We start from the raw sequence: 21,077 nt of genomic DNA on the forward strand, positions 1-21,077 counted from the left end.
TGCATTTGTAATTACAATGTACATTTGTGCATTTATAATAAAGCTATATCAAGCATTATTTAACACCATAAAAATTATAGAAAAATTGCAACCCTGTTTGTGAAAATAAAAAAACAGCTTCCTGGTGGTGGTACCACTTTAGTTCGACAGGGATTGAAATGGTTCATCCTGTGTATAACCACCTCCCTTCCACAACATATCCTAGGCAATGCGTGTTAATTAATGAAAATGTGTGCGCTACATGATGTATAAAAGGGTCTTTGCTGACTTTACAATGGGGATATTTGGACAGTTTTGATGCAAATGGTGCTGTACGGAATTCGTCTTTAAATACCGAAATTATTAAAATTGCAGTATGCACTTTTTCAAGCTATTTAATGGTGCTAAACTTTGTCTTTCTTTTGCTAATATTCTGCAATTATATATTGTTTTAATAGGTTTTTCATGATTGCTTTTTAAGTCCATGCCAAAACAGTGGAACTTGCAAACAAGTTGGAAGTGGATACACTTGCACATGTCTTAAAGGCTACACAGGTATTTTAGTTGTTGTAAGTTACAGGATATTTATGATTGTAAGTATGCCTGCAATATATATATATATATATATATATATATATATATATATATATATATATATATATATATATATATATACACAATATTACCAAAAGTATTGTGACACCTGCCTTTACACGCACATTTCGACAAACTTTAATGGCATCCCACTCTTAGTTCGTAGGGTTCAATATTGAGTTTGCCCACACTTTGCAGCTATAACAGCTTCAACTCTTCTGAGAAGACTGTCCACAAGGTTTAGGAGTGCGTCTATGGGAATGTTTGACCATTCTTCTAGAAGCCCATTTGTGAGGTCAGGCACTGATGTTGGACAAGAAGGTTTGGCTCGCAGTCTCCACTCAAATTCATTCCAAAGGTGTCGAGGTCAGGACCATTAAGTTCCTCCACCCCAACCTCGCTCATCCATGTCTTTATGGACTTTGCTTTGTGCACTGGTGCGCAGTAATGCTGGAACAGGAAGGGGCCACCCCCAAACTGTTCCCACAAAGTTGGGAGCATGAAATTGTTCAAAATGTCTTGGTATGCTGACGCCTCAAGAGTTCCCTTCACTGGAACTAAGGGGCCAAGCCCAACCCCTAAAAAACAACCCCACACCATAATCCCCCCTCCACCAAATGAATGCGTACTAGTGCACAAAACAAGGTCAATAAAGACACATAAAAGCAAATTTGGGGTGGAGGAACTTGACTGGCCTGCACAGAGTCCTGACCTCAACCCAACAGAACACCTTTGGTATGAATTAGAGCAGAGACTACGAGCCAGGCCTTCGCGTCTGCATCAGCGCCTGACCTCACAAATGCGCTTCTGGATGGTTAAACATTCCCATAGACACACTCCAAACTTGTGGACAGCCTTCCCAGATGAGTTGAAGCTGTTATAGCTGAAAATGGTGGTCCAACTCAATATTGAACCCTACAGACTAAGACTGGGATGGCATTAAAGTTTATGTGCATGTAAAGGCAGGCGTCACAATGCTTTTGGTAATATAGTATGTATATACTATATATTGGCAAGCTGCTAATATTTTAGGACACCCAAGTCTTAGGCTAACTAGGTAGGTATTTGTTGTGAGAAAGATCCTAACCAGTTGGACCTGTATTAATTAAAACTGTTTTCATTGACTACACAACGGAAATAGCTATGAAAGCTTTTCCCTCGAAAAAAACAATTTTGTTTAATGCAGCGAGGTTGATGATGTACACAACTGATTATTTTAATTTATGTAACATCAAAGGAATCATCAGACCAGCCAATCAGGAATCAGTCTAATAGAGTCCTCCATCCATGCTAAACAACATAAATGGAGGAATATCCCCTGCCAGGTATTTCATTCAGACAGCAACAACAATACCTGGATAGTGACTACATCTGATAGAATGCCGTCATTATTCACCCAACAATTTTCCACCTTCCATTTTCCAGTTGAAGTTTGCCAAACAGGATGGTGCTAAAAGGGCCACCGGCAGCTCAAAATTTTAAGTGATTCAGCAGGAATCTCTTTATGTAATCCCAGACAGATTCGATGATGTTGAGATCAGGGCTCTGTGGGAGCCAAACCATCATCTCCAGGACTCCTTTACAGTGAATATAGTTCCTAATGACATTGGCTGCATGTTTGGGGTCATTGTCCTGCTGAGGAACAAATTTGGGGCCAAGCATACACCTCCCTGATGGTATGGCATGACGGATAAATATCTGCCCATATTTCTCAGCATTGAGGACACAATTGATCCTGACCCAATCTCTAGCTACATTTTCAGAAATGCAGATCCAAACTTGCAATGAACCTCCACCATGCATCACCGCTGCCTACATTCATTATTGTACCAATCTCCAGCCCTCCTGCTACTGTCAAAGATTTTAGATTTTCACTCATTAGTCCAAAGCACCTGCTGACATTTTTCTGCACCCCTGTTCCTATGTTTTTGTGCAAAGTTGAGTCGCCTAGCCTTGTTTCAATGTCCTGTGCATGAAAAAAATACCTCCAGTATTAATACTAAGCTACAGTATGGATAAAGCATTTAATAAAATGTGTCCTAACTGTTAATTGTTTATGTAGGAATTATTCTGTGCATTTATTTTGATTTTGGTTAAAATGTAGGATAGTTTAAGACCAGGGCTTAGAGCCTTCACTGTTAATAACAAGGTTGTTTAGCAATGTACAGCAATGTGCAGCCGTGAACCCCCCTCACCCTCCCCAGTATTTAAAGGGGAAGGTGTGATGATTATGTGTAAATTGTATTTGTTTATTATGGTCAGGTCACATTCCAGTTTCTCCCCATCTCCTTATTAAGAGCCCATTCACACAGGGGCAACTCCTGATCCGACTTCAGGTCGCCCCTAGTCGCCTCAGGTCGCCTCAGGTCGGACAACATTTAAAAAGCAATGTAAGTGAATGAGAGCCGTCTTAATGCACACTACTGAAGTCGCTCCGACTTCAGAAAAGGTTCCTGTACTACTTCTATCCGACTTGTAGGCGACCGGTACCCATTGATTTCAATGGAGATCGCCTCCAAGTCGGATCTCCGTCTATACGGAGGCGACTTTGACAGAATTATCAGCTCTCAAGAGGGAACTCCACGGCAAATTTCTGAAAAAAATTTGGCGTGGGTTCCCCCTCCGAGAGCATACCAGGCCCTTAGGTCTGGTATGGATTCCAAAGGGAACCCCCTACGCCGAAAAAACGGCGTGGGGGTCCCCCCCAGATCCACACCAGACCCTTATCCGAGCACGCTACCCGGCCGGCCAGGAAAGGGGGTGGGGACGAGCGGGCGGCCCCCCCCTCCTGAGCCGTACCAGGCCGCGTGCCCTCAACATGTGGGGGTGCCTTGGGGGAGGGGGGGGGCGTGCGGCCCCCCCACCCCAAAGCACCTTGTCCCCATGTCGATGAGGACAAGGGCCTCTTCCCGACAACCCTGGCCGTTGGTTGTCGGGGTCTGCGGGCGGGGGGCTTATCGGAATCCGGGAGCCCCCTTTAATAAGGGGGCCCCCGGATACCGGCCCCCCACCCTATGTGAATGAGTATGGGGTACAATGTACCCCTACCCATTCACCTGTGGAAAAAAAGTACAAAAAAAAACACAACACAGGGAAAAAATATTTTATTGCACAGCTCCGGGGGTCTTCCGTCTTCGGGGGTCTTCTCGCCGGACTCCTCCGCTATCTTCTTGTAGCTCTTTTGCTAGCGGAGGAGTCCGGCTTTCTTCCTCCCCGCCGCCGGCCTCTTCTCCCGACTTCGGGGGTCTTGTCCCCCTCTTCGGTTCTTCTGCCGGGCCACCGCGCCTTCTTATAGCTCTTTTACAGGCGGTGGCCCGGTCTTCTGTCACCGCCGCCGCCGCCGCCTTCCGTTCTTCTTCTTCTTCTTCTCCAGGAGATGTTGACACAACGCTCTCTCCGGCCACAATGCCAGGGACGCGCTCCGCTGCCACTTATATAGGGACAATGGGGCGGTGTCACATGGGTTGATGTCACATGGGTTGGTCACATGGGTTGATGTCACCTGGTAAGGGGGCGGGGTCACCATGTGACATCAACCCATGTGACATCAACCCATGTGACACCGCCCCATTGTCCCTATATAAGTGGCAGCGGAGCGCGTCCCTGGCATTGTGGCCGGAGAGAGCGTCGTGTCAACATCTCCTGGAGAAGAAGAAGAAGAAGAAGAATGGAAGGCGGCGGCGGCGGCGGCGGCGGCGGCGACAGAAGACCGGGCCACCGCCTGTAAAAGAGCTATAAGAAGGCGCGGTGGCCCGGCAGACGAACCGAAGAGGGGGACAAGACCCCCGAAGTCGGGAGAAGAGGCCGGCGGCGGGGAGGAAGAAAGCCGGACTCCTCCGCTAGCAAAAGAGCTACAAGAAGATAGCGGAGGAGTCCGGCGAGAAGACCCCCGAAGACGGAAGACCCCCGGAGCTGTGCAATAAAATATTTTTTCCCTGTGTTGTGTTTTTTTTTGTACTTTTTTTCCACAGGTGAATGGGTAGGGGTACATTGTACCCCATACTCATTCACATAGGGTGGGGGGCCGGTATCCGGGGGCCCCCTTATTAAAGGGGGCTCCCGGATTCCGATAAGCCCCCCGCCCGCAGACCCCGACAACCAACGGCCAGGGTTGTCGGGAAGAGGCCCTTGTCCTCATCGACATGGGGACAAGGTGCTTTGGGGTGGGGGGGCCGCACGCCCCCCCCTCCCCCAAGGCACCCCCCCATGTTGAGGGCACGCGGCCTGGTACGGCTCAGGGGGGGGGGCCGCCCGCTCGTCCCCACCCCCTTTCCTGGCCGGCCGGGTAGCGTGCTCGGATAAGGGTCTGGTGTGGATCTGGGGGGGACCCCCACGCCGTTTTTTCGGCGTAGGGGGTTCCCCTTGGAATCCATACCAGACCTAAGGGCCTGGTATGCTCTCGGAGGGGGAACCCACGCCAAATTTTTTTCAGAAATTTGCCGTGGAGTTCCCCCTTGAGCTCATTCTCTGCTTGGCCTCGGCAAAAGTCGCCTGGCCTGGGGCGACTTGTAAGTCGTCCCAAGTCTCGCTTGAAGTCATCACAAGTCGTTTTGAAGTCGTCCCAAGTCGCGCTGTGATCTTAACTCAAGTCGTGTCCAAGTTGCCTGACTCAAGTCGCCTATAAGTCGTGTTGCCCCTGTGTGAATGGGCTCTAAGAGTGTTTGTTATTTCCAGAGTGTAGACTCAGAGCAGTGATGCATCCCTCTCCCCCCTCCTCTATTGGACTGTGCTCAGTGTTGCAAACAGATACGTATACTTGGAAGGCAGGTGTTTTCTCCTGTGCTATATCTTAAGCTAACCCATAGTGCTCTTGGTATGCTTTGTCATTTATTAAATGTTTAGATGAAAACAAATGTATATATACTGTATATACAGTATCTCACAAAAGTGAGTACACCCCTTGCATTTTTGCAAATATTTTATTATACCTTTTCATGTGCCAACACTGAACTAATGACACTTTGCTACAATGTAAAGTAGTGAGTGTACAGCTTGTATAACCGTGTCAATTTGCTGTCCCCTCAAAATAACTCAACACAGCCATTAATGCCTAAATTGCTGGCAATAAAAGTGAGTACACCCCTAAGTGAAAATGTCCAAATTGGGCCCAATGTGTCAATATTTTGTGTGGCCACCATTATTTTCCAGCACTGCCTTAACCCTCTTGGGCATGCAGTTCACAAGATCTTCACAGGTTGCCACTAGAGTCCTCTTCCACTCCTCCATGAGGACATCACAGAGCTGGTGGATGTTAGAGACCTTGTGCTCCTCCACCTTCCTTTTGAGGATGCCGCACAGATGCTCAGTGGGGTTTAGGTCTGGTGACATGCTTGGCCAGTCCATCACCTTCACTCTCGGCTTCTTTAGCAAGGCAGTGGTCATCTTGGAGGTGTGTTTAGGGTTGTTATCATGTTGGAATACTGCCCTGCGGCCCAGTCTCCGAAAGGAGGGGATCATGCTCTGCTTCAGTAAGACACAGTACATGATGGCATTCATGGATTCCCTCAATGAACTGTAGCTCCCCAGTGCCGGCAGCACTCATGCAGCCCCAGACCATGATACTCCCTCCACCATGCTTGACTGTAGGCAACACACACTTGTCTTTGTACTCCTCACCTGGTTGCCACCACACACGCTTGATACCATCTGAACCATATAAGTTTATCTTGGTCTCATCAGACTACAGGACATGGTTTTGGTAATCCATGTCCTTAGTCTGTTGTCTTCAGCAAATTGCATTCTTGTGCATCATCTTTAGAAGAGGCTTCCTTTTGGGATGACAGCCATGCAGACTAATTTGATGCAGTGTGCGGCATATGGTCTGAGGACTGTCAGGCTGACCCCCCCCCCCCCCCCCTTCAACCTCTGCAGAAATGCTGGTAGCACTCATATGTCTATTTCCCACAGACAACCTCCGGATGTGACCCTGAGCACTTCACTACTTTGGTCAACTATGGCAAGGCCTGTTCTGAGTGGAACCTGTCCTGTTAAACTGCTGTATGGTCTTGGCCACCATGCTGCAGCTCAGTTTCAGGGTCATGGCAAGCTTCTTATAGCCTAGGCCATCTTTATGTAGAGCAACAATTCTTTTTTTTCAGATCCTCAGAGAGTTCTTTGCCATGAGGTGCCATGTTAAACTTCCAGTGACCAGTATGAGAGAGTGAGAGTGATAACACCACATTTAACACACCTGTTCCCCATTCACACCTGAGACCTTGTAACACTAATGATTCACATGACACCGGGGAGGAAAAATGGCTAATTGGGCCCAATTTGAACATTTTCACTTAGGGGTATACTCACTCTTGTTGGCAGCGGTTTAGACATTAATGGTTGTGTTTTGAGTTATTTTGAGGGGAAAGCAAATTTACACTGTTATACAAGCTGTACACTCGCTACTTTACATTGTAGCAAAGTGTAATTTCTTCAGTGTTGTCACATGAAAAGATAGTGATTTACATTTTTTGTAAAGATTTTATTCTAAGATACTGTATATATATATATATATTGGGGTTCAGCTTCAAGCAGAGAGCTTGCAGAGAGGTAGTCCTTGCACTTAAAAGTAGGTTTAAGGGCTTCAAGCCTGCCTGCAGACATGTTACTTCACAGCCTGTTTGCTTCCTTTCCTAGCAACACCCAAAAAGAGTAAGTAAACCCTGATTTGTTTCCCTGCAAAGGCAAAGCATACTGGGCTACTATGCATCACATAGTAGCCCATTATGTGTCACTTACCTGACACAGGAGCCAGTACATTGCCCAGGTGCCATAGATGCACCTCAAAGGGCCGCTTACTACCCTTTAATTTGTATTGTGTGTTCCAGAGGCCCCAGCAGTCAGTAGTGAGAGCTATGCTTTGTAAAGCTGTAATTGTAACAATCTTTAGTAGTCTTATGTGCCAAAACCTTGGCTTCTGTTTGTGTTCTGCAACATGTCCTGTTTTCAGCCTTATCTGTAGCATGTGCATGTCTTTAAAAGGCTACTACTGTTACGCTGCATACACTAAATAGTATGTCATTGTAATGCTCACCCTAGTAAATAAAGGGGACAATCTGCATTAAACCTCAACTGTGTGCATATAAAAAATTGATACAAAAATATACAGAAATGAATACATGGACAAGAAAAGGGGAGGTGCAGCATCAAACAAAACCAGAAAATCAAGCTTATAGAAATGTGTAAAGAAAGAAAAATGTGCAACCAAATATAAATATAAATTATGAATTGTGATGTGAAAAGTGTTACCAACAATGTAACAATGAAAACTGTGATTAAACACTTAGTGACAATTTCCAAAAAAAGTAATGAAACAATCCTATCTAATATAGTCCATAGACTGCTGTAAGTGTCATATCCGAAAGGTGAACAAATACTTATACTACCAACATACCAACAATGTAGCAATTGAAACTAATATATATATATATATATATATATATATATATATATATATATATATATATATATATGTATATATATATATATATATATATATATATATATATATATATATATATATATATATATATATATATATATGACTGTGATTAAACACTTAGTGGCAATTTCTGAAAAAAAGATAGAACAATCCTATATAATATAGTCCATAGACTGCTATAGGTGTTATAGGTGTTAAACATAAAACTTCATGGGGCATCAAAAAACATTCCTCAATAATCAAGGCAAACAGTGCCACTTATCAGATCAGGTGGAGCTCAAATTATAGAGATCATACGAGCACACGTGGGGGAGGGTTCGGCAAAGGATGAAACGATCAGCGGTGACAAAGACCTTCCTCCTACTCCCACTCAGCATTGCTGCGGTATTACTTTCCTGGATCCTCCAAGGGAAACACTCCATGCAAGGATGTATATTATGAAATAGAAGAGAGAGGCTTCATGGTGCAGTACTTTAAGAAAGTTTTATTCAAAAAAAGGGTTTTTCCATCAGCACTGACATCCAGCATGAGAAAGATACATCAAGATCTATAGCTCCACCCTTTTTCGGCAATTGTCACTAAGTGTTTATTCACAGTTTCATTGTTACATTGTTGGTAATACTTTTTAACATCACAATTCATAATTTATATTTATTTTTGGTTGCACATTTTTCTTTCTTTACACAATGCTCACCCTAGTAGCAGAGGTCAAAGACTATAGCTGGCGAGTCTAACTTCCCCTCTAGCAGACCCTGTTTCCTTAAAGAGGAAGTAAACCCTGATGACTTTACTTCCTCTTTCATTCCCTGCAAAGGCAAAGAATAATGGACTACTATGCATCGCATAGTAGCCCATTATGTGTCACTTACCTGACACAGGAGCCAGCGAAGTCGCCACTGTCCCCTGTAGTCCGCCGCATCCATCTTGTTGGTGGCGTCTCGCAGCTCCGCCGCTGTCATTCGGCGAAGCCGCGATGACGTCACTCCCGTGCATGCGCACAGGAGTCGACACGCACGGCAGCTCCATTCTTGGAAATGCCGCGCTCAGTGCGCCTGCGCGCCGCTGTCTACGGCGCATGCACCGTAGACAGCGGTGTCCGTTTTCGGGCAAATATCTCCTAAACCATATAGGTTTAGGAGATATTTCTTGGACCTACAGGTAAGCCTTAATCTAGGCTTACCTGTAGGTCAAAGTGGTTTGTAAGAGTTTACAACCACTTTAAGGCAGGCAGGTCTACTGTAATGGATGCCCCTAGGGCTTAGTATACAGTGCTATAGTCTCTTGCTAAGTGGCACAGGGGACTGAGCAAAAATAAAGGGTAGAATATTATGATTTTTAGGAGCATTAGGCAGGGAGGAGAGTAGCCAGTAACAAAATCCAGAGGCAAGTGGTGGTCAGAGATGGTGGTAAGTGTAATCCAGAGACAGGCAGAAGCCACGGCAGGCAGCAGATGATAAGCCTAATTCAAGTACACACAAAGTTCAGTGCAGGTAACAGATGATAAACATAACCAGGAGCACGCAAAAGGTCAGGGCAGTCAGCAGACAAAAAATGTAATCCATGGATAGGCAGAGATCAGGCAGACTATAAATGCAGCACAGTGACAGACAGAGGTCAGGGGAGGAAGTTTAAAAAAATAATCCAGTAGCAGGCAATGGTCAAGTCTAGGTAACTAGGGTTAGAATCTAAATTGAGTTGCAGAGAAATATGGTGCAGGAGCATATGATATGCTCCTAACAGTCATATTATGGTTATATCTGGGGTCACAGTTCAGGTCTCTTTTTATTTAGTAAGCAGGCCACCACTGGGCTAGAGTAAACATTACTTCAGTAGTTATTCAGCCTCTTAAGCCTTGTACAAACCACTATTTTTTTTTTCATTCAACCCAGCAGGTTATACTAAAAAAACTGACAGCTCAGGTCGGAGCCGCTGTACTAATAACCCCCCCCCCCCCCTCCCGCCAGAACACTTTGGTAAGCAAACCTTTTTTGGCTGTTAGTCTGCGACAGAAGCCGGCTTCAGTTGGACCAGCTGCCATACACACAGGCCAAATGTCGGCTGGTTTCTATTAAACAGACCAATGCTGGGATGCTGGCCAATATTGGACCCATGTGTACTAGGCTTTAGACCTAACCTACACTTAGAGAACCTATGAGGACAGAAATAAGGAAAGTGTTATTACTAAACTCCTTCTAAAGGTACAATTTTAAGGGCAGTTTCTGGCTTAGATACTTTTTAAAACGTCTTGTTCCAGGACAGAGCATCAAAGTATTAAAGTAAATGAATAAGAACATAGGCAATGAAAATGTGTAGAAAGAGAGGTTGCAAGGATAGTTCCATAATTCCTCAGTACAGGTTTACTTTTTTTATACTAAACTTTTAGAGCTACGGATCACATTTTTAACACCAAATGATAGTTGATGAAAAGTCATATAACCTATTCTATTCCTCAGCCATCTAAGGCCTCCAGCTGCCTCAGTAATAGTAAGAATCTATCCTGACATGAGTGGATTTTGGTTTGACAGAATTAGAGTCCGTTCATTCTATTGTGTGAAATTTAGTTACTCGCAAGTCTTGATGGGCAAGCTGTTTTCGTGTGCCCAAAGCGCACTTCCTTTTGGCCTCTGTATTAACACTGCCCTGGATGCTGCCAACAAGTTATGTTCAAACACAAGAATTATCACGAGTAGGAATCAGACAGAACGTGAAGCTCATTTTAGGACATTATGCTGAAGTTTCACATAGAAATAAACATTATTCTTTTTAATTCATGTTTTATGTGAGGAGCAGATGGCTGAAAAGCCATTTTAGTGATGTCACCATTAGAAATCTGCCTCTAGAGAGGATGGTTGGCAGATTTATAGTATCCTTCTAATTAAATAATACTTTCTTTTTGCTCTGAACTACTTTCCAAGGCTCCATTTGCATCTATTGTTGTGGAAATAAATGATAATATGCCTGTGCTCAACAATTAACAACCATGGAAATTTGGATCTAGGGTTAAATATAAAAGGCAACATAAATTAATATGTTGCATGGATTTATTATTAATAAAACACTACCTTTCTACAAATGATTATTGTCCCTTGGCTGTGAACCCGAAATATCTATATTGGAATGGCACATTTGCAGAGTACATTCATTTCAGCAGTTTGAAGCATGCACTTTCTCTTATTAGCCAACTGTTTATGTGCTTTGGTGCTTTAGAGTTTTTTTTTTATTCTTCCAGGTACAAAATGTGAAATCAACATTGATGACTGCAAATCCATGCCTTGCAGAAACAATGGAATTTGTAAAGATGGCATTGGAAAATTTGAATGCCAATGCGCTGCTGGCTTTAAAGGTAAAAATAATAGCCCTATTTACATTCAAGAAAAACAAATACTCGAAGACAGGCCCAGTTCACACAGTGTATTGAGGCATAGTTTATACATGTTATCTACTGTGGTCTTTCTGCTGTCCTTTAGCTGCATGTCTGAGCAAAAATAAAACCAGTTCATTACAGGTCTGCAATACATACACATTTTAACATTTTCTCCCCTAAAAAAAATTCTGACTTTACCTGTTGATCTACCAGTACTCCATCTTGCTCCTAGCTTGTTTGAAGTGACAACACAGTGGGGGTTATTTACTAAAGGAAAATCCACTTCGCACTGCAAGTGCACTTGGAAGTAAAGTCGCTGTAGATCCGAGGGGGACATGCAAGGAAAATAAAAAAATTTTATTTTTGCTTACACATGATTGGATGATAAAATCAGCAGAGCTTCCACTCATGTCAGATCTACCCCTTAGATTTAGAGTGATTGCACTTTCAAGTGCACTTGCAGTGCAAAGTGGAGTTGCCTTTCGTAAATAACCTCCAGTGTATCTGTTGCACTAAAATCACAGGCAGTGTTGTCAACCCAGCCAAGTTCTCATCTCCTGAGCTACAGAACAGCTTCCACTCTCCCTGTCTTTATATCACAAGGAGAAGGAGTTCTGTTGTCCCTGCAGGGCTAATAATACCGCTTAGGATTTCAGTGCTGTAGAGGCAGAGTCAGCTCAAACAATGAATTAGGAGTTTACTGGATTTCTGGCAAGATTCATTTTTTTTGTTTTGTTTTTTGAGAAAACTCAAAAGAATACTAAAAACACCTGCACAATATAAATGAATCTTATGTGTGATGTGAATTGATAACTACTATCCGGACAGCTGCTATCACAAGATGCCTAATCTACTTGATAGAATAACAATAAAAGATAAAGAGCTATCTACCCAAGCTATACTACTCAAACATACCGACATATTGTGCAAATACAGACAGTACTTTAAACTCATAACCAATGTCTTTGTAACATAAATCTACACATTAAGTGCTCAGTGTCACCTGTTATTTCCCATTAGTCCAACAAAAACTTTCAAAAAAATGAAGATTGCTTGTAATATGCTCGGTATCCAAACTTCACTGCTCATTCCTTGTGACCCCCCCCACCAACTTTTCCCACACTCACCAGAAGTATATGACTCCTTGCAGTAACCTGGAAATCTCCAAAAATGTCTGGTTCCGATTGCCCTAATATACTCTAGTGCAGTGATGTGCAGTGTACAAACCTAAAGACTTTCCAGCTGAAGCACTATTTCCATTTATGTCCTCTGAAATATGCATCATTGTAGATATTTTTTAAATATTTGTTCTGGGCTAAAAAGCACATTTAAATATTTATTTAGTCAGGCCAGTGTGAAATATTGCATATGGTTAGGTGAGGTTGATCTCTAGACACATTGGGAGTTATTTACGAAAGAAAATTCCACTTTGCACTGCAAGTGCACTTGGAAGTAAAGTCACTGTAGATCCGAGGGGGACATGCAAGGAAAATTTAAAAAAAAACAGCATTTTAGCTTTCACATGATTGGATGATAAAATCAGCAGAGCTTCCACTAATTTCAGATCTACCCCTTAGGCCGCGTACACACGGGCGGACTGTTCGCCCAACCTTGTCCGCTGAACAGTGTTTGGGCGGACAGTCCGCTCGTGTGTGGGCTTTCAGCGGACAGTTTCAGCGGACAGTTGGACGGACAAAGTCTTTCGGAAATTCCGAAAAACTGTCCGCTGAAACTGTGTTTGAGCGAACAGTCCGCCCGTGTGTGGGCCTGTCCGCTGTACTTTCGAAATGAGCGGACTGTTCCCGCTCGGAAAGTCCGCCCATTTCGAGCGCGTGTACAGGTAGGCGGGGCCCGCGAAGGAGACGTCGCGGGCTCCGCCGCCTGGAATGGGCTTAAAGGGGAACCCCAACGCCGAAAAAAATCGGCGTGGGGGTTCCCCCCAAGTCCACACCAGACCCTTGTCCGAGCACGCTACCCGGCCGGCCAGGAAAGGGGGGCGAGCGCGCCCCCCCTCCTGAGCCGTACCAGGCCGCGTGCCCTCAACATGGGGGGTGCCTTGGGGAAGGGGGGGGGCCGCGCGGCCCCCCCACCCCAAAGCACCTTGTCCCCATGTTGATGAGGACAAGGGCCTCTTCCCGACAACCCTGGCCGTTGGTTGTCGGGGTCTGCGGGCGGGGGGCTTATCGGAATCCGGGAGCCCCCTTTAAGAAGGGGGCCCCCGGATACCGGCCCCCCACCCTATGTGAATGAGTATGGGGTACAATGTACCCCTACCCATTCACCTGTGAAATAAAGTACAAATAAAAACACAACACAGGGGGAAAAAATATTTTATTGCACAGCCGGGGGTCTTCCGTCTTCGGGGGTCTTCTCGCCGGACTCCTCCGCTATGTGTGTGTAGCTCTTTTGCCAGCGGAGGAGTCCGGCTTTCTTCCTCCCCGCCGCCGGCCTCTTCTCCCGACTTCGGGGGTCTTGTCCCCCTCTTCGGTTCTTCTGCCGGGCCACCGCGCCTGGTCCGGTGGCCCGGTCTTCTGTCGCCGTCTTCCGTTCTTCTGTCGCCGCCTTCGGTTCTTCTGCCGGGCCACCGCGCCTTCTTGTAGCTCTTTTACAGGCGGTGGCCCGGTCTTCTGTCGCCGTCGCCGCCTTCCGTTCTTGTTCTTCTTCTTGTTCTTCTTGTTCTTCTCCAGGCGATGTTGACTCGACGAGCTCTCCGGCCGGAATGCCGGGGACGCGCTGTGCGGTCACTTATATAGTGACAATGGGGCGGGGTCACATGGTATATGTCACATGGGTTGGTCACATGGGTTGATGTCACATGGGGACTATGACATCGTAAGGGGGCGGGGTCACCATGTGACATCAACCCATGTGACATATACCATGTGACCCCGCCCCATTGTCACTATATAAGTCACAGCGCAGGGCGGCTCTGGCATTCCGGCCGGAGGGAGCGACGTGTCAACATCGCCTGGAGAAGAACAAGAAGAACAAGAAGAAGAACACGAACGGAAGGCGGCGACGGCGACAGAAGACCGGGCCACCGCCTGTAAAAGAGCTACAAGAAGGCGCGGTGGCCCGGCAGAAGAACCGAAGGCGGCGACAGAAGAACGGAAGACGGCGACAGAAGACCGGGCCACCGGACCAGGCGCGGTGGCCCGGCAGAAGAACCGAAGAGGGGGACAAGACCCCCGAAGTCGGGAGAAGAGGCCGGCGGCGGGGAGGAAGAAAGCCGGACTCCTCCGCTGGCAAAAGAGCTACACACACATAGCGGAGGAGTCCGGCGAGAAGACCCCCGAAGACGGAAGACCCCCGGCTGTGCAATAAAATATTTTTTCCCCCTGTGTTGTGTTTTTATTTGTACTTTATTTCACAGGTGAATGGGTAGGGGTACATTGTACCCCATACTCATTCACATAGGGTGGGGGGCCGGTATCCGGGGGCCCCCTTCTTAAAGGGGGCTCCCGGATTCCGATAAGCCCCCCGCCCGCAGACCCCGACAACCAACGGCCAGGGTTGTCGGGAAGAGGCCCTTATCCTCATCAACATGGGGACAAGGTGCTTTGGGGTGGGGGGGCCGCGCGGCCCCCCCCTTCCCCAAGGCACCCCCCCATGTTGAGGGCACGCGGCCTGGTACGGCTCAGGAGGGGGGGCGCGCTCGCTCGCCCCCCTTTCCTGGCCGGCCGGGTAGCGTGCTCGGACAAGGGTCTGGTGTGGACTTGGGGGGAACCCCCACGCCGATTTTTTTCGGCGTTGGGGTTCCCCTTTAAGCCCATTCCAGGCGGCGGAGCCCGCGACGTCTCCTTCGCGGGCCCCGCCTACCTGTACACGCGCTCGAAATGGGCGGATTTGCCTCCTCCTTACGTGGGCGAGTCCGTTCATTTCAAAAGTTGAGCGAACTGTTTGCCCAACCTTGTTCGTCAAACAGTCCGCTCGTGTGTGGGCAAGTCCGCTCATGCAAATTTTGAGCGGACTGTTTGCCGAAACTGTTTGCCGAACAAGGTTGGGCGAACAGTCCGCGCGTGTGTACGCGGCCTTAGATTTAAAGCGGCTGCACTTCCAAGTGCACTTTCAGTGCAAAGTGGATTTATCTTTTGTAAATAATCCCCATTGTTACATGTTTTGAGACTAATCATAACTGCTTCTGATCAAGCTGAATAGCACACTCAGCTGATTAAAAGTTGTCAAGACACTGCAGGCTGGAAAAAATAAAAATAAAACATCCAACAGATTATACAGTACGGATGGATGAATCTACTGTCATACCTGCTGTAATTTGACAACTAGCCCCAGGAGCTGACAAAATACGCACGCAATGGTTGTGTCTGATTGGATGCAGCTGCTTTTCATCCCAGTAGGGTCCTTTGACAAAATAATGATCAAATAGTTTATCAGGAACCAGCCAAGATTTAAACAGTGTATGGGAAGCTTAAAGTGATTGTAAAGCTATGTCTTTTTTTTTTTTTTACTAATAAACATACCATACTTACCTGCTCTGGAAAATGTTTTTTTGCACAAAATAGGCCTGATCCACCTCTTCTGGGGTCCCCTGTTGCTCCTGGCCTCCCCTCCATTCCAAGTGCCGCCATAGCAAGCAGCTTGCTTTGGGGGTACTGATATAAGCTCACTCCAGAGCCAGGCTGTGTGCACCTATTGACATACACAATGTGACTCAGCCTCACCCCCCCAATTGCTCCTCGCAGGCTGTGGCTGTGGCAATGTATCCTGCTGCTGCCTCCATGTCTAGTGAAGAGAGAAAGAGAAAGCGGCTCTCGGACACAGTGCTGAATTGTGATCGGGCTGAGGTAAGTATTTAGGTGGGGGGCTGGAGGGGTGCAAAAACATGAAAGGGTTTCTACTTTAAGGCAGAGAATGCATTTAGGTAAAAACAATTTACTTTTACAACCAGTTTTCTCTTTAGTGCTATGTACCTTTCAGTTAGAAAGGGGTAGACTGAAGGCAAAACTTAAGTGGGGTACACACTATAAGAAAATCAGGTGAACGATCGACTGATTTTCCTCAGTTTTACAAATCAGAACTGATGAATGAAAAGGCATACGAAAATTCTTGTACGACAAAGGCTTTTTTTTATTGTTGGTGTTTATTGTTTCTGATCATGCGCAGTCTTTTTTTTTTTTTCTTGTACAAAAATTGTATATAAACGATACACATTAAACGGAAATCGTGCGTTCTGTTCCCATACAAGAAACATTTTAGAGTTTGTCCCTTTGGGAATTTTCATACGAAAAGTCAGAATCGGCTGTTGAAAGTTGGGTACACACTATGCAAAAATCATGCGAAAAATCTTGGACGAAAATGTTTCCTGATTTTCTTATAGTGTGTACGAGCCTTTAGAATGTAAAATGTACTGAAAAACCAAGGTAATATATATATATATATATATATATATATATATATACTGATGATGATGTTGTGCCGAGTAATTAGATACCTAACATTCCATGCTTTAAACTCTTCTCCATACCCAGCTAATGGCCACATCAGTTTGCTTCCGGGCTTCACTGATCCGTTAGGTAAGCCTGGGAACGAGAGGGTGGACAGGGGGAGGGGACACCCCTCCCGCTGCTTCTAAAAGTGATCCTGCTGTGAATCTACCAGAGAATCGGAAAGAGAATTGGCCATAATAACAAAAAAATACGAGGTTGGGAATTCCAGCCATGGTATATTTTTAAATAGCTACATCGCTCCAGCTTGGACCAGTGCAACTATGTGAATTGCATACCCGATGCCCCTGGAAGCTGAAAATCACTGAAGTAGACACTGCTACTTCAATGATCTCCACTAGTTCCTGAGTCCCATGCTGAGTGGCTGGCATCATGAACACAGGAGGTTGGCCACTAAGCATGGGACCCAGAAGCAAGTGGAGATCACTGGAGTATCAATGTCTACTTCAGTGATTTTCAGCTTCCAGGAGCATTGGCCAGACACATACATGGTTATATTGACCCAAGCTAGACCTTTGTAACTATGTAAAAAAATATCATACCTAAGCTTTCTCTTTAATATGGCTCTGGGCAAGTCCTTAGGTTGGTGCAAAGCACCCTCTAGAGTAGGCCAAGAAATACCCGAGGACCCATAGGATGCCAGCAACATTCCTGGTTCCAATTTTTCCAACGAGTGAACTAATTGCAACCTTTTATGCATTTTAATGGGGATTGGTAAAGGGAACTTTATATTTTTATGGAGGTGATATCTTCTGAGTAGATACTCATGGTCTGCCTTCAAATATAAAGTAAAAGCTGCTTTGCCAAGAAAATCAAATCATCAAAATAAAAGGTAAGTACTTATTCAGTAAAACAATAACTCTTTTTTCTCATACCACATAAAACAATGAAATGGTCTGCAGCATAAACTGTGTTTTCACTGGAGACTGTTGCTCAGCCTTACACAAACCTTGATATTTGATATATGATGTTATTGCAGTTCTTTCTTAAAAGAACAATATTTTTTTCCTTCCAAGGTGCCTTGTGTGAAGAAAACATTAATGAGTGTGCTTCACATCCATGTACAAATGAGGGAAGCTGTGTGGATGGAGTAAACATGTTTCATTGTAGATGTCCAAATGGATTTCTGGGTAAGTGTAATGATCTATCGTTGGATTTAAAAAAAATAACTAGTACATGAAACTAGGAAATGCAAACTGAACACTGGTATTTTTATAGACTTTAGAAAACAAGTGACACTAAACAATATCTTTATTCTCCAAAAATAACTCATATACATCCCACACTTAATGGCCCTGTAATCAATTTTTGAGGAAATAGTTTCTTATTGTGTCCTTCTGCCACCTTTCCACATCCTCCATGGGCTCCAAAACCTCTCCTTCTCCACTTCACTTCCATTTTGTTTGATATGAGCAGTGCATGTTAATTTCGGTGACGTTCACTGCTCTATGCACACTGCACATCCCATAGTCCATAGTGTATATGAGTAGCAAGCAAGAGAGGGTGGATATTTTCCTACACACAACGGGAACATTTACTAAAATTGGAACAGCTCTACATAGTAACCAATAAACTTTAGGTTCTATTGTCAAAGCTTAATTGAACAAGCTGAAGTTAGAAGCTGATTGGCTACCATGCACAGCTGCACCAAATTCTGAATACAGTACACATGTTTTAGTAAATCTCCACCAGTGGAGCCATGAAGAATGAACATAGCCACCCTCTAACAGGAAGTCAGATCACAGCAGCAAAAAAAAAAAAAAAGGAGAAAGGGAATTTGGTGATTGAGAGGAGGTTGGGAGAAGGTACTTTTTTGAGTTAAGAATACATTCTTTTATAAAACAGATAAGTGTGCAACCTAAAATAAATGTATATGCCAATGCTAAATATTCAACAGCTTATTGAGTCCATATAGGGAAACCATCATAGGAAAAATCCCAGTGAAAAAAAAGGCAATTTGAGGTGCTCTTATGCAGATGAAAAGTGATTCACAAAACATCAGTGCTTCATATGGTGCTCTCTCCCACAAAAAAAAAAAACTGTCTGCCTCTTACCAGAAAAGCTGGATCCCAAATAATAAGGATCTAACTCGCTCATGTCTATATTGGCCAGCTGGGGTATTCCACTCCCAAGGCCCCAATGAGAAATCTCCTGCCTGGTAAGAGGTCAGCTTCACTTGTATACAGTATATCTTTCAAACATCTCTGGCTCCACGGGTCATCCTACTGCAGAAGTTCTCCAACATAGAGGGTTTAAAAAGGAAGAAACTTCATAGTGCAGTATGTAAAATTACCATTTATTTAAAAGTAACCATTACACTTACATCAGGACAAACTTAAGAAAGCACAAAAATAAAATACAGAACTAGTCTGCAGGCTGGTACTGTATGTGGTGACATCACAGAATGTGGCTCCACCCCACATATTTCCTGTAAGAGGCATCGTCTGGGAATGGAGGCTCTCCTGAGACATCACTCACCACACTTTAAATGTTATAACAGGCAGGAAAGACACTGGAACTGCCGATATCAGCTCCTCTGCTTCGGTGTCACCTGAATACTAGAATTTTACATTCAGCATCCAAATTTTACATCATATACAATTTAAGCCTAACAAAAGTACTTTACAGAACATCATTCCAACAGTTTCTATTTACATGCAAAAACATATAAGCAATGGAAATATTTTATGAAAGTATTTTCTAAAAATATTCCATGTGGCATCCATCCGGAAGGTACTTTAAATAAAACATGCTCCAATATATACATGATAAATTCAAAAAAATATATTATCACTATAATTGTTGAATATTGTATTTGAAAATGTATATTTGTATTGTTACTCATTATACGTAAATAAAAATGTATTGAAATAAAAATAAAAATAAAAAAAAATATATATATATATATATATATATATATATATATATATATATATATATATATATATATATATATATATATATATATATATGTATCATACAAAATATATAATTTAAAAAATAAAACAAATGTATATAAAACAACTGTATACATAGAAAGGGGAGGAATAGAGGAATTTTCCTTTATTCTAATCCCCAAAAATCATCCATTTATATATTATTTACATCCCCCTAATCAGCATACTATCTTTCTATAGCAGTACTACTATGCATACTGCATAAAAACTAACCATCACGCATACACATACAGCTAACGCCTTAAAAATGCAATCTTGTAAAGTATATAAGGGTTGTAGTAAACATACCCCATCCTAGACATGTAATATCCCTAATCAAATAACTATATAGGAACAAACTAGGGAAGGATTATATATACTAACAAAAAATATTAAAACAAATTTACCAAATCCACAGGCATCTCTATGGGATATTATATTACCATACGTGTATATCAGGATATTTAACTGGATATTATCTATTATTAATATAGCAATTAATTCCATGTTGAGACCCAGGGGACTATATGACTTAAGTCATAAATCCACCGGGTTTCCTGACAGGGGATGTGTCTTTTTAAATTGCTACCTCTCCAGTGTGATGTATATTTTTCCAATAGCTATACATTCTTGAACCAATATTTTTTTCAGCATCTTTGTAGATGATAACATGTAATAATTGAATATTTTAGTATAAGTGTTAACTAAGATTATGTGTAGAGTAAAGAGCCATGTTTAAAATTAAGTAACTTATATATTCCATTCAAAACCATCTTTCATATGTATATCTACAATGATCAAGTTTGACATGCTGCACAAAAACAGTACTATGCTGGAACTAGTCTGCTTACTCACTGTACTCTTTTATGGAATGTGTTATAAAATGTAAGTTTTAATGAAAGCTGTAAACGTATACTGTTTCTTTGAAGTTCAGTCATGCTGTATTGGTGGTGCTCACTTATCCAGTAAGCTGTGTTTCATTTTCCTGTGATACACTCTAGGCAGACTTCTCATTAAAATGGAAAGTGGTTGTAAAAGCATGATATTTTTTACCTTAATACATTTCTTGCATTAACGTAAAAAATGTCCCATTACTTACATCACCCCCTCACAACCCTATATAAAGTTGTACTTACTTGAATCTTTTCTCGATACAGCACTGTGCCCACCTGCAGCGATGCTGGTCTGTGTTCCTCCTGCTGCTGTCAACCAAATCATTGAGGGAACAGGGGGCGGGGCCCAACATGCTGTGTGTGTCTATGGACACACAGAGCCCAGGTCAGATTCTATCCTGCATGTGTGCCCCC

At 43.8% G+C, this 21,077-nt stretch overlaps 1 protein-coding gene across 1 annotated transcript in view; it reads left to right on the forward strand.

Annotated features, from left to right (window-relative positions):
* Positions 1-21,077, forward strand: part of SVEP1 (sushi, von Willebrand factor type A, EGF and pentraxin domain containing 1) — a 481,292-nt gene that overhangs the window by 292,630 nt on the left and 167,585 nt on the right. The window contains exons 21-23 of the mRNA XM_077475265.1: positions 438-534; positions 11,238-11,351; positions 17,851-17,964. Of these exons, the coding sequence (XP_077331391.1) occupies positions 438-534; positions 11,238-11,351; positions 17,851-17,964 (325 nt within the window). The remainder of the gene's footprint in view (positions 1-437; positions 535-11,237; positions 11,352-17,850; positions 17,965-21,077) is intronic.

The sequence above is a fragment of the Lithobates pipiens genome, unplaced genomic scaffold (assembly GCF_037356315.1).
Source record: "Lithobates pipiens isolate NorthernLeopardFrog02 unplaced genomic scaffold, aLitPip1_a1.2 Scaffold_13, whole genome shotgun sequence".
NCBI classification, from domain to species: Eukaryota; Metazoa; Chordata; class Amphibia; order Anura; family Ranidae; genus Lithobates; species Lithobates pipiens.